Source organism: Sitophilus oryzae, unplaced genomic scaffold (genome assembly GCF_002938485.1).
Source record: "Sitophilus oryzae breed Bouriz unplaced genomic scaffold, Soryzae_2.0 scaffold_682_pilon_pilon, whole genome shotgun sequence".
In the NCBI taxonomy this organism is placed as follows: Eukaryota; Metazoa; Arthropoda; class Insecta; order Coleoptera; family Curculionidae; genus Sitophilus; species Sitophilus oryzae.
The window spans coordinates 1,721,953-1,739,221 of NW_022147287.1; the positions used below are offsets into that span (position 1 = coordinate 1,721,953).

The 17,269-nt window shown below is 32.0% G+C and overlaps 1 protein-coding gene across 1 annotated transcript in view; it reads right to left on the reverse strand.

Annotated features, from left to right (window-relative positions):
- The window catches only part of LOC115888072, a 417,007-nt gene that overhangs the window by 210,592 nt on the left and 189,146 nt on the right, over positions 1–17,269 (reverse strand). The window contains exons 18-21 of the mRNA XM_030907644.1: positions 15,650–15,775; positions 12,133–12,289; positions 9,564–9,718; positions 9,235–9,325 (exon numbers count right to left, since the gene is read on the reverse strand). Coding sequence (XP_030763504.1) covers positions 9,235–9,325; positions 9,564–9,718; positions 12,133–12,289; positions 15,650–15,775 — 529 coding nt within the window. The remainder of the gene's footprint in view (positions 1–9,234; positions 9,326–9,563; positions 9,719–12,132; positions 12,290–15,649; positions 15,776–17,269) is intronic.

The window sequence follows — 17,269 nt, forward strand, 5'->3', positions numbered from 1 at the left end:
CGTGAATCGCCCTGTATATAAAACTTATTGTTTCTTAATATTTAAATATAAAAATCATAAACACGATTAATTGGGCCAGATATTTTGTTAGAGCAAGTGCAAAAGGTTTTACAAAGAACTGACGATCAGATAATAATATATTATGAATATTCTTTATCATATATGTATTTAAAATGATTCCTAATTTTATTCCCATTGCAACTCTCGTTAATTGTACCACAGTGATGATTAATTTTTAAGCTACAATTAGTGAATAAAAAATCATATACCTGTAAAACATGTCTTAGAATTAAATAAACATTTTTTTGAACAAATGTATTTAAAATTTAATATTTATGTAAACGTTCTTAAGTATTTTTGTAAGAAAATTTTATCAGGAGAACTAAACGGCAACATTTCACTCAGCTCCCACACAACAACTACATTTCCCGCATTCCTCGTTCTCCCGAACCCGTCTGCAAACGAATAAATTTATAATTACGTAATTTAGACGAAACACGCCACGCCAGGGAACCAGATTACTTATCGCTGTTGTTGGGACGCCCCGTTCTGGGATGTCTGCCGCTCGCTTTCCTGATTTCGTTGTCTTCCAGACAGCGAAAACGGGAGAAATTCCGAGAGAATCGGGGACTCAAACTGGAAAATTTGTTTTCGAACGCGCGCGACAGAAGGACGAACTTGGCGATATTAAATTTTCTGATGTAAATAGAATCATTTTGATGTGTGGTGGTTATTGAAAACGTCAAGAAAAATTGATATTTTCTGCAATCGTATTTCTGTTACTTTTGTCGCTCAAAAATTAGAATAAAAACATATTTTATTTTTTAAGTTTTAAAGTAAACTTGCTTCAGATGTTTACAGAAGACCGACAAATAAACTACTTTACGATTAGACATCTAAACTCTTCTAACCACAGTACAATTTTAAATAGATCTTATTAAAATTTTATGTGATTGAGAAAAAATATGTTCAAACAATACTTTATTAACTTGCTTAAACGATATAAACCAAATAAAAAAGATGTAATATACAGGGTGGTTCAAACTGTATTCGGGAAACTTCGGTAGCATATTCTGCAGATAAAAATAAGTAAAAAAGTTCGTATAATTGTATGTCCTAAAATGCTTAGTTTCGGAGATACAAGGTGTAGAAATTTAATTTTTATTTCGATTTTTTCCAAATAATTTCTGAAATAACGTCAATATTTGGATAAAAATTGGTGCCTGGGAGTTTTTTGACATAAGAAATTTGATTTTGATGGCATTATGACTCCTACTTGTAGAGGGCGCCACCTGCATATTTTTTAACTGGGTTGAAGAGTAATAACTTTTCGTCCATACTTGTATAAAACGACTGAGGAAAAAAATATTCATTTGCGACGTTTTTTTATGTAAAAAAAGTATCTTGGTAAAAATCGCTACGAGTAATAGTTTTCGAGATATTTGGAATCGAAATTATAAATACCTGTCATCATTGACATAAATTAAACATATTGACTAAATACTTTAATTAGACTAAAATCATACATTTTAAATCTTTTTGTGTCAAAAGTTCAACAGAAACTGTTTTATCAACATTTTTTCGAAGAAAAATTTACTGTTATTTTAAAAAAATAAAAAGTTCCAAACTCCTTTTAGTCAAATAACTACCGAGAAAAATCAAATAACTCAACATGTTTATTTTTTGTCAATAATGACATGTATTGACTGTTCCCATTCTAAATATCTTGAGAACGGCTGCTCGTAGCGATTTTTACCAAGAGACATTTTTTTACGTAAAAAATCATGGAAATTAATATTTTTTGACTCAGTAGTTTTATACAGGTACGGACCAAAAGTTATTACTCTTCAAAACAGTTAAAATACATGATGTTGGCGCCGCCTACGAAGAGGAGTCATATTGGCATTAAAATCAAATTTCTTATGTCAAAAAACTCCCAGACACGAATTTTCATCCAAATATTGACGTTACTTCAAAAATTATTTGAAAAAAATCGAAATAAAAATGCAAAATCTTCTACACCCTGTATCTCCGAAACTAAGCATTTTAGGACATATATTTATACGAACTTTTTTACATATTTTTATTTGCAGAATATGCTGCCGAAGTTTCCGGAATACAGTTTGGACCACCCTGTATACATGATTCCGGTTTTGTTTTTGTTAGGACACTTCTTATAGTAGTCTCAGATATAAAAAACAGTCAGAGACAAACACATATGGAATCGTCAAGAGAGAGAGAGAGCATCCTCCTCAGACTCTTTCTCTATCTCTCTTGACCATTCCATATGTAAAAGGAACATCGAAGAAGATCAGGCAGAAAAGCTAACTAGGACAAAATTAAAACTGTTCTTAAGTCTGGGACTACTCTGATAAGTGTCTTAACAAAAACAAAACCGGAATCATCAAAACAAGAGAAAGAGTCAGTGGCGGTTTCTTAATAAGAGCTGCAGAGCTGCAGCACTGGCTGAAAACACCGCCACAATTTTCTTTCCTAATAGATACCTAATTTTCTGATTCATACTTAAACTACCTATATTATTTTTATTTATCTTGAAATTCTTGAATAGTTCTCTGTATATTCAAACTCGTTGGCTTTGTCCATCCGTCGATTATACCACCCTCTATCGCCCGACTACGGAATCAGCAAATCAGCTCCGCTCGACACGCGTCATAGGCTCGTTCACAGCCGATAGTCCTACGTCACACTTACGAAAAATAATGGGAGCACATGCAAATTTGGCCTTGAGTTGACCAATCGGAGAAGCAGAAACTATTAAATTCGTGCTGCACTTTTCGGGGTCCGGGTGATGTATTCTTGAACATAGGTTAATTTTTTCACTCAAGACAACACAAATAGTTCACTCAAGAATACTTTGGCGAATTAATTGATGAATTCACCCCCTAAAAATATTTGTTTCTGGACTTAGTCCTTAGCGAACGTGTGACAGTTACAGGTTATAAGTGCATAAAGTTTTGTTTGAAATCGATTCCAAATTAAATTATGGAAATTCCTATAAAATATAAAGACTTTTCGCGTTTGTCGATGGACGAAAAATTAGAAATTAAAGAAACTGGACGTCCAAAACCGGAATTAAATATAGAGTGTTCTTCGAAAAGCCGCGGCAAAACCTACATTAGAAAATTTAACGTAAACATTTATTCTAAGTACAATTGGATTTGCGGTTGTGACATTAAACATAAATTATTTTGTTTTACTTGTGTACTGTTTGGTGGTGATGTGCATTGGACAAGCCATGGTGTTAGTGACTTAACGCATTTAAGTGAAAAGGCTAAGGCTCATGAAAATTCAAAACAACACATAAGTAATGAGATGCGTTTTGCCTTGTTAGGAAAAGTGAATATACAAGAACAACTTGACACGGCATTTTGGCAAAATATAGCTGTTCATAATGAAAAAGTTGCAAAAAACAGGTTAGTGCTTTCAAAAATTATAGATGCTATAAAATTTTGCGGCATGTTTGAGCTTGGATTAAGAGGCCACGATGAACGTGAAACTTCAAAAAATCCTGGAATTTTTCTAGGTCTTATCAATTATACTGCTGAACTGGATAAAACATTAAAAGAACATTTAGAATCCTCTACTGTTTTTAAAGGAACATCAAAAGAAATCCAGAACGATTTACTAGACTGCATTTTCGAAGTTTATCGAGAAACAGTTACCAGGGAAATACATGATGCAGATTTCTTGGGGGTTATGGCCGACGAAACCACCGACGTTTCTTCAAAACTTCAAACAGTTCTGGTTTTTCGTTATATTAAAGGATGCACAGCAGTTGAGCGATTTTGGGGCTTTTTTACCAGCGCTCAACAAACAGCTGATTCGCTTAGCTCCCTCATTTTAAATGAACTCCAACCCTTGGTAGGGCAAAATCCAAATAAAATGATTGCTCAATCGTACGATGGTGCAGCAGTAATGAGCGGGAGACATGGAGGAGTTCAGGCTAAAATTAAGGCAAAATATCCCTTAGCTCATTTTGTGCATTGTTATGCACACAAGTTAAATTTAATAATGACACAAGCAGCCTCTCAAAACAGTGATGTTCGGATATTCTTTGGAAACCTCTCTGAAATACCAATATTTTTTTCTAACTCTAGTCAACGAGTCCATTTTTTGAATAAAGTAGTTGGGCGTAGAATTCCAAGATCTGTGCCCACTAGATGGAATTTTAAAAGCCGCACAGTAAATGTTGTTTTTGAATATAGGGAAGATTTGATAGAATGTATGGAAGAAATCGAAGAAACATCTGGTATTAAATACTACGACAAAAAATCAGGCAGGAGCAATAAGAAGACTATTGCAAGAAAGATCGTTTGTCTTTTGGCTTACCCTATTTCACTACATTATGCCTCATGTAGATATTTTGTATAACGAACTACAAAAAAGAATTATAGACTCCGTTGAAATCAGTCGCTGCTTGAAATTATTTAAGGAAAATATAACCACAATCAAAAACCAGAAAATGCATGAAATTATGGAAAAAGCAAAATCGTTTGAAAATATCATCGATACGAAAAGATTAAAATTTAATGATGAGACTTGGAAAATATCAGCTACTGAGGTTTGTGATGTTATAATTAATGTTGCCGAAGACCGATTTCAATATACTGACCAACTAAATGCTGCAAACCTGTTGATTTGCGAAAAATTCGAATGGTATGATTTGACCTTCCCCCAAGACTATTTCACAGAAACCATGAAATCATACCCCTTTTTAGAAAAGCAGAGGCTAAAAACAGAATTAACTGTTTTATACTCCAGTGAAGAAGATAGAAACTTTTCGTCATGTGCTGTGCTACTTAACTTTCTAGTTAGTAACAATCTTCAAGAGGTATTTAAAGAAGTGATAAAATTATTAAAAATTCTTGTTACTATGCCAATGACTACCGTAGACGCCGAGAGAGACTTCTCTACATTAAATCGTATTAAAACGTTTTTAAGAAGTACGATGTGCCAAGAGAGACTAAATGCTTTAGCATGCCTTACAATCGAGCAAAGACTAATTCGGTCCATATCAGACTTTAATGAACGTGTGATTGACAAGTTTGCCAAACAAAAGGACAGACGGATCGAGTTAATTTTTAAGAAAACGAGAAATAACTAATATTTGTGCGTCTTATTATAAAACTGTTATTTTGTTAATTGTGACTTTTGTGCTAAATCTCATTCATCTATACCAAGAACATTATTTTATTCTACTAGCTAAGCCGTTTGGGAATTCATCACTCGGTAAGTCTTTAAACTTGATAAAATCTTGATATTTATTTTTTGCAATTATGCAGCACTGTCTAGTGTAAAGGTCACGAGCCGCCACTGGAAAGAGTGCATCTACCAGGTACCTTGCGAGTGCGGTGAGTCGTATATTGGAGAGACAACACTTCCTCTACATGTACGACTTGATCAACATAAAAATCATACGCAAAGAGGTGAAAAAATGAAGTCGGGCACTGCAGATCATCTGTGATCTAAGCACCACAACATAAAATGGTCGGAAGCCCGGGTAGTCTACAAAGAACCCCATTGGAAAAAGCGCAAATTTAAAGAGACCCTATTCATTTCTAAAAATAATAAAATCGTTAGCAATCCAAGTATGGAAATTTCAACAATATTGCAAAGACATATAAAACGCTCCAATGCAGCTGTTTTTAGTGGAGAACTTCATGCTTGACTGCACCCAACTAATTCACGAGTGAATGCTCGGCTCTAGTATATAAGCTCAGTAGTTTTAGGATTTAGTTTAGTTCAAACTTGATAACACAGTGATACTTCTGACCAAAACGTTGTGTAAGCAAAATAAATAAAGACAAAACAAAAATAATGGAAGACCGAAATTCTTTTAGTTTTAATACTGAATCATTATGCCTGACGGCCCAACAAAGCGGAAATACGAAATTTCCTCTCAAATCTTCCCCTCCCAAACGAAAATAGGCGAAAATTTCGACAGCTTTCGACTGGATATCCGATCTATCAAGTCGATCCGATGACGTTTTAATATTCCGAAGGCGAATCATTACAGTTATCTGTTAAAAGAGAGACGCGCTGGGAATTTTACGTCGAACTCCTTGTTTTTGGCCTCATTTCAGCTGTCTTTAGTGGTAAAATGGATCGTTAGGCTTTTTATATGTCTTCGTCGAAGATTTCAGGTAGAATAATTTACTAAATATTAAATATTTACATATGTTTTTACATACCAAGTTTATTTCAAAAGTGGCTCGCACCTATAACTTCTGTATTTTTTTATATAAAACCCGAATTTTTTTACCAGTGATTTGTTACTATACAGGGTGAGTCTTAAATAAGTGCAAATATTTTCAGGGCTGGTAGATCTCGATAAAAGAGACATATTTTCTCTTTACCATTTTTAGATAAGTCCAAAATAACGAAGTTATTTAAGTTTGAAAATTTTTAAAAAATGATTCTATTTGAAAAAAATTTGAGAGTCGCCGGATTTTTCCTGTATTTGTCCCCCTTTTAGTGCCGTAACCATGGAATAAAGCCGTAACTATGGTAATATTAGAGATTAAGAAATTAAACCGTAGGGAAATTTGCGGTGAACAGGCAGTTCTAAAAAGTTTTCGAAAAATATACAGGAAAATTAAAAAAAAATGCACGATTTTCAACATCTTTTTTGCGAAAAAAACTCACAGACGTGTTCTTGGGGTCGAAATATACCACCCCTGAAAATATTTGCACTTATTTATGACTCACCCTGTATAATTGATCAAAACCTGTGCAAATTACAGAGACTGTACACTGTGTATCTGCATCACAGGTGCTATAAGAACATGTTCAGCAGCAGCAATGTCCTAGACCTAACACCACTGCACATTGTCGTCGGTAGTTATGCCAATGCGACATTGATTAGAATGGTCATTGACGGAAACAGTACTGGGAGAATTTTCAGGTCAGGGGCTTGGAACATTCTCAACAAGAAAATTCCACTTCTCCAACTCCCAGTGGATGACATACAAAGCATTTACAACTTTGAGAAACACCGCACTGTAGTATTGAGTAATAAAAAGGATTGGGAAGAAAGAAACGTTTGCTCAGCATGTAAAAGATCATACCATGGTATATTGATGCTTCCAAAATCAAAGCAGGGATAGGAGTATTTGGGCCGAAAACTAGATACTCCGAATCAATGGGCACCTGCACCAGCATCCTTCAGGCATAAATTTACGCTATTGAAAGATGCGTACAATTTATCTTAGATAGGAACTATCGAAAACAGGAAATAGACATTTTATCTGATAGCAAAGCACCACTAAACGCGATCAACTCAGTAACCGTCAATTTGAAGTTGGTCAAAGAATGCCTAGAGAAGCAGAACAAATTAGGCAAAGGAAATAAAGTCCTCCTACTCTGGGTACCCGCTCACCAGGGCATAGAAGGCAATGAAAAAGCAAATAATCTAGCTAAAAAAGGAGCGGACACTCCACTAACTGGACCAGAACCGTTCTATTTTCCAAGCGGGAACCAACTGAAAGCGGAACTCAAGAACCGGGAAGCTTCATCTGTAACATGGAATGGGTGTCCTCCAGCGGTCTAAGACACTCGAAAAAGTTCCTCAGAACTTACAACCGAGAAAAATCAAATATTTTCCTTGATTTAAGTAAAAACAGGGTAGATAAATTTAAGTACTTGGGCATCTGGCTCTCCGAAGATTGGACATCAGACAAGGAAATTAAATGTCGCATCGAACAAGCTCGGCAGGCATTCTTGAGGTTCCGAAAAGTACTTGTCTGTTCTGATTTTGACCTTAACCTCAGATTTTAAGATTCGTAAAGTGTTATGTGTGGTCGGTGCTCCTTTATAGTATGGAAGGTTGGACATTGAAAGCAGCTGCCATTAATAAACTAGAGGCTTTCGAGATGTGGCTATATCGCAGAATTCTGAAGATACCTTGGACGGCTAAGTTAACAAATGAGGAAGTTCTGAGACGTGTCAACAAACAGCGCGAATTGTTTGAATTGATTAAGAAGAAAAAAACCGCATACCTGGGGCACATAATGCGAAACCCCAAATATCAATTCTTGCATCTGTTAATCGAAGGCCGGAGGGGTATCGGAAGGAAGAAAATGTCTTGGCTGAGGAATGTTAGCCAGTGGACAGGCCAACACGATGTACAGTCGTTAATAAACACCGCCAGGAATAGAGAAGCGATGGAAAATGTTATCGCAAACATCCATTAATGGATTCGCATTAGAAGAAGAAGAAGTAAAAACAACCTTCGGATTGTCACGTGGTTTCTAACAGGACTCTGTCTCCTCGACGAACACCTCAGTAGGCTGAAACTGTGAAACAACGCCAAATTCAGATTCTGTAGGGAAAATGGGGAAATACCAGAACACCTTATCACTGAGTGCGCCGAGACGACGACCGTTCGTGACATGAACTTTGGTACGGCTGATGTCGAGGATGGATAGCTGGCCTCTGTGAAGCCGTCTCAGATACTGGCTTTTGTTAAAGGCCTGAGATTGTATGATGAGTTATAACTTGTTATAACTCAAGAAAGGGAACACACAAAAGATCTGTAAGGTCGCAGTGATTAACTCCCTTCCTAAACATTCTACACTATACATATAATTGATATTACGAGTCAAATTATCTTTAGATTTATGGCCATGACACTCTAGATTGAAAATTAAAATGCTATTTTCATAATTAAAAATGTCAAAAAATTTTTATAAATTTTTATATGAAATATTATTTTAATTATATTCTAGTCGGATGTTGACAAGTCAAAAAGCGAACAATCGTAAATTTTATAATAATAAACTAAATTATAAAATTTAATATATCCAGTAGCACCATTAGGTACTATAAAAATAAAATAGTTGAAATATTCACCAGCTTAATATTGAGCAATTTCATTATTCGATTAAATTAAATCCATATACATCCCGCTTTATTTCTGTAATTTATTTAATTTAATATTGCATTATATAATCACACTCAAATCGAATTTCCGTATATTTATAGATGTTAAAAGGTTATGGGATAAATTCGTATATTTGATTTATAGTTTAAAGGTCATTTTATTTAATTTGATGACTTTCAATAATTGATTATATTATTATCGTTTAATTAAACCAAACAGATTAATTTAATAATCAATAACCTAAATTTTCATAACAGCTCAAACATAATATTTACTTTTTTGTTATCAGAAAGTAATAATGAAAATCAATATAATATAATTTTCGTACTTACTTGGCGTATATCCAAAGTCATCTTCTTCATCTTTATCTGCATCAATCTCTTCTTTGCTTCTCCTGACGTTAGCCGCACTAGCCCTGTCAATCTGAAAGTGAAAAGTTGTATTGGAACAGGTGTTTATCAAAAGAAACTCACCCCTATAACTTTTTTATCGGAAAAAATAAAAAAAAAGTTACTTTATGTCACATACTAACATTAGTATGATGCTGACATGATTACCGAAACGCGCGTTCAGTGTAAAAGTAAAAATGTTTTGGTGTATTGTGGTGATTTAGTGTTTTATTTTGCCTTTATTTACATATTTTTTTCTTAAATTTGCCTACCTGCTGGCCCTTGGATGACACCGTCCTCCCTTCCAGCTCGATGGTGTCAAATTCTTCATCGTCACTGGCAGATTCGTCTACGATAACTGGACTTTTCGAGGGCTCATTTGTAATTTCTATCAAAATTACATCTTTATTTGCACTGCTAATATGTTCTGTAAATAATAAAACATCATTAATATTCATATAACATCTAAATGAAGTCATGAATGCCAAGAATTGAGTATGGCATTGTTAGATCAATAGTAAAGCTTTATTCAGAACCTCGCAATTCGTGGATTAAATTAGTGGTTTTAATTAGCGTAGAAGTTTGTTCCTTTAATTTCAATGTAAGCATTCAGAACGTCAAAATTAGTGGTAGCCATTTACAATTAGTAGAAAAACTTATATATACAGGGTTGTTCACCACATACGACACGGAGTATTGTAGCTAAACGATTAGATTTTTACAAATTGTAAGTTCTGGGTTCGTTGAAGGTCAATTAGAGCTACAATTTAAAAATATTTTTACAAGATACAGAGTGTCCCAAATAAGTAAAGAATATTATAGTTATATTTTTTTAAATGGAACACCCTGTATATTATTCTATTTTTGGTTTTTTCGATTGAAATAAAGGTAAATTTGATTAAGGTTTATCACACTTAAACCTTACCGTTTTTGAAATATTTTCAATTTTATGAAATTGCAGTAAAAATTTTAAGGTTTTATTTCTCCCAGGGTATCAAAGTTTTTAATACCAAATATTTACTGAAGATTATTTATTGATCAGATATTGTGTTGCAATAATAAAAATTTTACTACCTTATACAGAGTGTCCAAAAATTTATATTAAATAATTGCTAGCTTTAAACGGCAATAACTTGTTTAATTTAAATGGAACACCCTATATATTTTACGTAAATCAGATGCACAATGTAATTGTCTATCAAATTTTATTATACCATTTTTTACCCATCTCTTCAAGTTTTCGTAGAAAATTGATTTTTTTATAATTTAGGCCTCATTTATCACTATACCCATGGAATATTGACATTTCAGATTTTTTTATAGCACCATAATATGTACAAAATGTACAGGTGGTAAATATTGCAAGCCCATTGGCATACAAAATAAACTATTTAAATATTTATAAAAGAGTATACCAATTAAATATACCATCATTATTTCCTACCAAAAACACCAAAAATTAGTTAATTACATACTTATAAATTGTTTTAATTAAAACATTATTCTAAATGAATGTGGATTTGGCTCAGAAATCAATATAATAATAAGTCATAAAAATGAACGTGTGTTTTTATAAATAAACATTCGTTAATAAATGAAGTAAAATCTATAAGGTGTTGCTTTTTACCACACTGTCTAATACACACACAAAATTCAATTTTTTAGTATTTGGAGCAATTATTACTACAACGTAAACAGTCAAATAATGTAGTTTGAATACTGGGATCATATTAATCGGTCCTCTTTAACAAAAAATATTTAAACAGTTTTTTTATTTTTTAATTAAATAAGCGAACTAGATATATCGACAATATTAGTATCTGTACCCTTTGAAAATTTGTTATATCTTTAAAAATAAGCTAAAATGTCAATATTCCATGGGTATAGCGATAAATGAGGTCTAAATTATAAGAAAATGCATTTTCTATGAAAACTTGAAGAGGTGGGTAAAAAATGGAACAATACAATTTGATAGACAATTACATTGTGCATCTGATTCACGTAAAATATATAGGGTGTTCTATTTAAATTAAACAAGTTATTGCCGTTTAAAGCTAGTAATTATTTAATATAAATTTTTGGACACTCTGTATAAGGTAGTAAAATTTTTATTATTGCAACACAATATCTGATCAATAAATAATCTTCAGTAAATATGTAGTATCAAAAACTTTGATACCCTTGGAGAAATAAAGCCTTAAATTTTTTACTGCAATTTCATAAAATTGAAAATATTTCAAAAACGGTAAGGTTTAGGTGTGATAAACCTTAATCAAATTTATCTCTATTTCAATCGTAGAATCTAAAAATAGAATAATATACAGGGTGTTCTATTTAAAAAAATACAACTATAATATTTTTTACCTATTTGGGACACTCTGTATCTTGTAAAAATATTTTTAAATTGTAGCTCTAATAGTCCTTCAACGAACCCAAAACGTACAATTTGTAATAATCTAATCGTTTAGTTACAATACTCCGTGTCGTATGTGGTGAACAACCCTGTATATAAACATTTAACTTTTCCACTAATTATACTTCAAAATTTGCGAAAATTGTCATTTTCGCTCTTGATTATCTTCCGTCAAGGGAAATTGGGGTTAGAAATCAAAATTTGATTGTTTTATAAGCTAAATATTAGGCTTTCTCTATGGATCCAATTGACCAACACATGCTGTTGCTAAGATATTCTATTAATTTTAATTGTGTTTTCTAAACATTGGGAATGATCGTATACTAAAAAGTATAAGCTTAAAAAGTTAAAATTAAATCTACACATTAATATGTAGTGAGTGTAAGTCTGAGTTCTGTGAATCAAAGTGTTTAGTATTTAAAACTAACCTGTTTCCTTTGTTTCACTAACTCTCACATTTTCGTTGTCATCGTGATTTTCCAAATAGTTCTTGTTTGATGCGATTTTTTCCTTGTTGGATACCGGAGATGGCGATTGACAATCGTTTTCGTTGTTTGGTAAATTGTTTTCGTTTTCAGTGCTTACCTGTAACGAGAAAATATTTTTCAAAAAAAATCATACCTAAGTAGAATAAATTATATGTTGTCTTTTTTCTTAACTAATGCTAGCTATGCTATACAATTAACGAGTTGCAATGGGAATTAGATAAAGAGAATGCATAACATGTTGGTATCTGATTAGCATTTCTTTGTAAAAACTTTTTAGTAAAAATAATGACTTCAGATTATACAAAGATGCAAGTTATATAGGTACAAACACTGTAAGAGATATAGAAAAACATATCATTGGAATGTGTGAAATATGTAATCGCAAAACAATTTCCGATGCACGTCATCAACTTTAAGTGACAAGCGATGGCGACAGCGCTGCCAGATTGTGATGGATTTTATGAGATGGAACTTAATATAAAATTGAAAAACAACATATTTATTATATCATTTTTTAAAGAGTTTTATGTTTTATTTTTAATTTAATAACTAATATTTTAGTGATTATTTGATTTATATGTTTTATAGCTTATTTTACTTATTACATATTGGCAAAAACTAGTCCATTATGAAGATTATTATAAGCGTTATTATGGGTTATTTATTTATTACTGTACATCTTACAAGGCCATAAGTGGTAATAACAAATAAGAGGGTGCTATTAATGCACAAACTAATAATCATAGAATTTAACATAAACTAACTTTGAAAGTGGTATAATGTGCTTATCAATCAAACTTACTTTTTTGGCTGCGGTCAAGGCTAATAAAGGACCTTTATTGTCACATTCTCGTTCAAAATAGTTTTAAAAAACCAGGGAAGCTACAAGCTCTTTGCTTCGACTGTTTAAATGCTTCGTCATATTTTCAACACAAAATTTCAAGAAATGCAATACAAAAACACGAAAATATAGTTCCTAAAAGAACTGTTTGTGCTTAAAAGTGCAATTTAAAAAAAAGAATAAGAAAATAGACAAAACATAAGAATTACTCACAAGATTCAACAACAACACGATATTATACAAAATAATGACTCACACTAGGATAATTGTGAAATAAAAAAGGACAACATTGCTGAACAAGGCGCAATATGACCAACATAGCGATAATAAAATTCGGTTTAAACTAATTTTTGAAGCTTTAATCTAAATAAAATATCTGTTAAAATCATTTGCTCTATAAAGTAAAATGAAGAGCTGCTCGGTATCTTAAAGTATACAACAAATTTAAAAACTTTTGCCAAAATATCATTTAGTCAGGTTTATAAACTTAGTGTCAATGTCGATAACATGGAGATACCATGCGATTACCATGAATGGAGAAGGGATAAAGTATTAGCTCATATGTTAAAATAAACTTTTTTTACAAATTATGTAACAATTTGTAAATTACTAAACGCTCTTTTTCATTTATACATAATTTTTAGTAATAATTTTCAAAAGTTGTGATTTAACTTTCTCTCCATAATTAACTACCAGAATAAAATTGAATTCACGTATAAATCACGCGTCGGGGTTTAATTTCCACTAAAGAAACTTTAAATTGCTACTTCACGCGCTTTTACAAGTTATTATCCCTTGTTGGCTTTACTCTAATAACGAAACAGAATATGTATTCAAAAGCGTGGGATGTTCCGGGCGTATGTTCCGCTAGATTATTGTATAATCAAATTAGTTGAATTTATACTCGTATAAACACACGATGTTACTAGATTAAATCAAAGCGAAAATGTATGTATATACATGCACAACGTAAGTAAATATACTCAAGTACAAATTTAAACATATTTGTTTTACTTTATAATTTAAAAATATTGTAGTAAATTTGCGTCTTTATTGTTAGATATGATAAAAGTTTGCGAGTTTAGGACCAAGAAATGAAAAAGCCTTTGCTTTAAAAAGTTGCCGACGTATCGACGTATATTCTCGTCTCCTTTTTTTTAGCTAAAAGGTTTTCTGCCAAACGTAAGTAACTAAGTAATTATAGTTAGCCCAGTCAAATTAGAGAAATCTGTGGAAAAAATTCCCACAGTTTTGAAAATGGTTTTAATTAAGTAGGTCTTTCAAATTATTTTTTAATTTTGTACAATATCGTATATTATGAAGTTTAAATTACAAAATATTTATGTTATTAAAGATAAGGTGCTTTAATTTTCATTATAAGACTTTTGAATTAGAGAATTTTATGAAGGTATTTCTTATTTCCGACACAAAAATTAATTCAGAAACTTAATAATTCACTATAATTTTATAAATATATTATTATTTATTTTGTTTCTTTAATATACTATGTACATAATGTCGGTCTTGATTTTTTTGATTACACAAAAATATAAAACAAAATAAATTAACAGAAAACATTATCTATGTTAACAAATAACTTGTGCAGTTAGGGAGTGATTTATGTGAACGCATCACCTTTTTTACAACTTTTAATCGGCAATAAATTCCCTCCACAAATTTGCTACTAAGAGGAAAATAAGTCAGTGGCGCACATGTTTTATTAAAAAATATTCTAGTAACAACCCAAATTCACGTCCCTGGTGAATCGGTCGACACTATTTTGGCATTAAAATATGTAGCACTAATAGCAACTTTTACCCTCCAAATTTCATTCGAATCGCTAAAAGCATTTCGAATAAAATTATAATAAATGGAAAAAAATAAGACTTTAACGCCCTGTAGCTACGAAACAAAGCAGAATCGGACGCATGTTAATATGAAAAACAAATCTTATTTTTACAACTGAAAACACCCTGTATGTAGAAGCGTCAGTAACTTTTCAAAACAAAGAGTCTTTCACTTCTTGGTCCTAAACATGTAAACTTTATTTCATATTTAAAAAGTAGGGTACTAGTAATCTACTAGTCTCTAGTATGTCCCCTGATTGTTTTTACAAGAGGAAAAACTTTTTTTTATTACAAACATTTTGAGAAAAATGCATTCTTTATAAAAATTTGGCTGGTTCTAAAACCCGTTTGATCTGATTCCGTTTATAATTTTCAAAATGTCCATACCGTTTGCGAGAAGATTAAAAAAAACATGAAAATACAGTTGTTAAAAATAAGTTTTTAAAATCAAAATTCGTTTCTATGGTAATATAGTTTCGATTTCATTTTTTGATAGCTTGTTATTGATAAAATTTTCAATAATGTCTATAAAACGCAGACAAAACATCGATACCTCGATTTTTATCAGCGTCGTCAAAATAATAAGAAAAAATAAATAAAATAGTTGCTTAAATGTTTCCTTTTTGTTGCACAAATATTGTAAACATTGGGTTGCTGTTTTGATGGTTTAGTGTGGATCTGGCATTAGGGAAACAGAATGGGAAGACGCTAAAAAAACGGGGTGGATAAAAAAGGACAAGGACGCGTGCCATGAATCGAACGTACTTACCCAGGGAATTAGAGACTGAACGAGGAACACGACCGGATTGGGAGCGCTCCTTATGGCTTCGACGGCCTTGTCGTGGGCCGCTTCTCTCAAATCGATACCACTCACTTCCAATATCCTATCGCCAGTCTATTAAACAATAAAAGACATGAATTAGAGATATATTTTAACATGATAGTGTTAACTAAATTGCAAATGCATCTCAAACAATAGATATTAACGTTATAAACCCGTATAAATCAATTTTTACAGTATGAGTGAGATTATTTTTATTTATACGGATTTTCGAAACGAATACTGTAAAAGTCAATTGCGGACAATGACATACAATGTTTTATTTCATAGTGCTTGGATAAAACCTATGTTTCTAAATAATTGTGTTTTTTTTAATCCGCTTATGTATGGTTTTGGAAACTATTATATTTACTGGTGAAACATTCCACTACTGACATAAAATTTGGGGCAGAATTCTGTAGGATATCTACGCAGCGCAACGTAACTGTTCCAATTTTATTTATTTATATAAAAAGGGCTCCTAAATATATGCAAATATTTCTGGGGTAGTATATATCGACCCCAGAAACACTGAAACATTGAAAATCTAAAACATTTTTAAAAAAAATTTGGATTTTTTTTAGCTTTTATTTAAAAAATATAAATTCTTCATAATATGGCAACATAGGTAGTAAGAGAAAATATTATGTTTCTTTTATCGAGATCTAACCGCCCAGAAAATATTTGCAACTTATTTAAAACTTACCCTGTATAATTTACGTAGTTTAAAAGTGCGAAGTGTGAAAACGAATTTTCTTTATCAAACCTAGTCCGGTAAATAGGTACTTTTACCAGCTTTATTACTGTAACATTTTATGTTCCGTACTGTGTATGTACGATACAGTATAAAATAAAGATATACTAAGGGCTGGCAAAGGTTAGTCTTGGGTCGAGATTTCCGTATGTAAGAGTACAATGCGTTTATAATGTACTGAACAAAGAGAGGACAGTAAACATGTTGCCAAACGTATGAAATAAACCGAGAAAGTGTGGACATCGCTAAGAGACGTGGAAGGTGATATAGCAGATTTGTCGCAGTTGACCGGTCAACCCAATCAATACCTCTGTCAGTACTTAAAGTTCTAGGGAAAGGTGTACGTCATGCGTTCAATTTCACGATTTAATTACGTCTCGTGATACTTAATTTGTTTATTTATTAACGCGTCGTTGTAATTTTCCCTATAGCTTGAATTTTTTTAAGTGCAAGCTAGAAACACTTGCATTTTTGGTAAAAATAAGTGGAATTGAGTGGGTGTTTGATAGTGGTCGCGCTATTAGAACTATGAATTCAAAAATCGATATCTCGAAATCTATTAGAAATAATAGATTGTTTCAAGAACTTTGTTAATATTTCTACTTTATATTTTCTTTGTAGACAGTATGTGAAAATCTTTATCAATAAAAAAATTACACGATTACTGAAAATTGCTATGCTCTAAAAGTAAATGGATGGAATGTTTACAATTTTTAAATGGAAAAAACAACCTTATCGAATTTTTCTTATGTAAACATATTGTGAAATATCCGATCTTAAAAATAAAAAAAGTTTCAATATCTAAAGTGATCCTT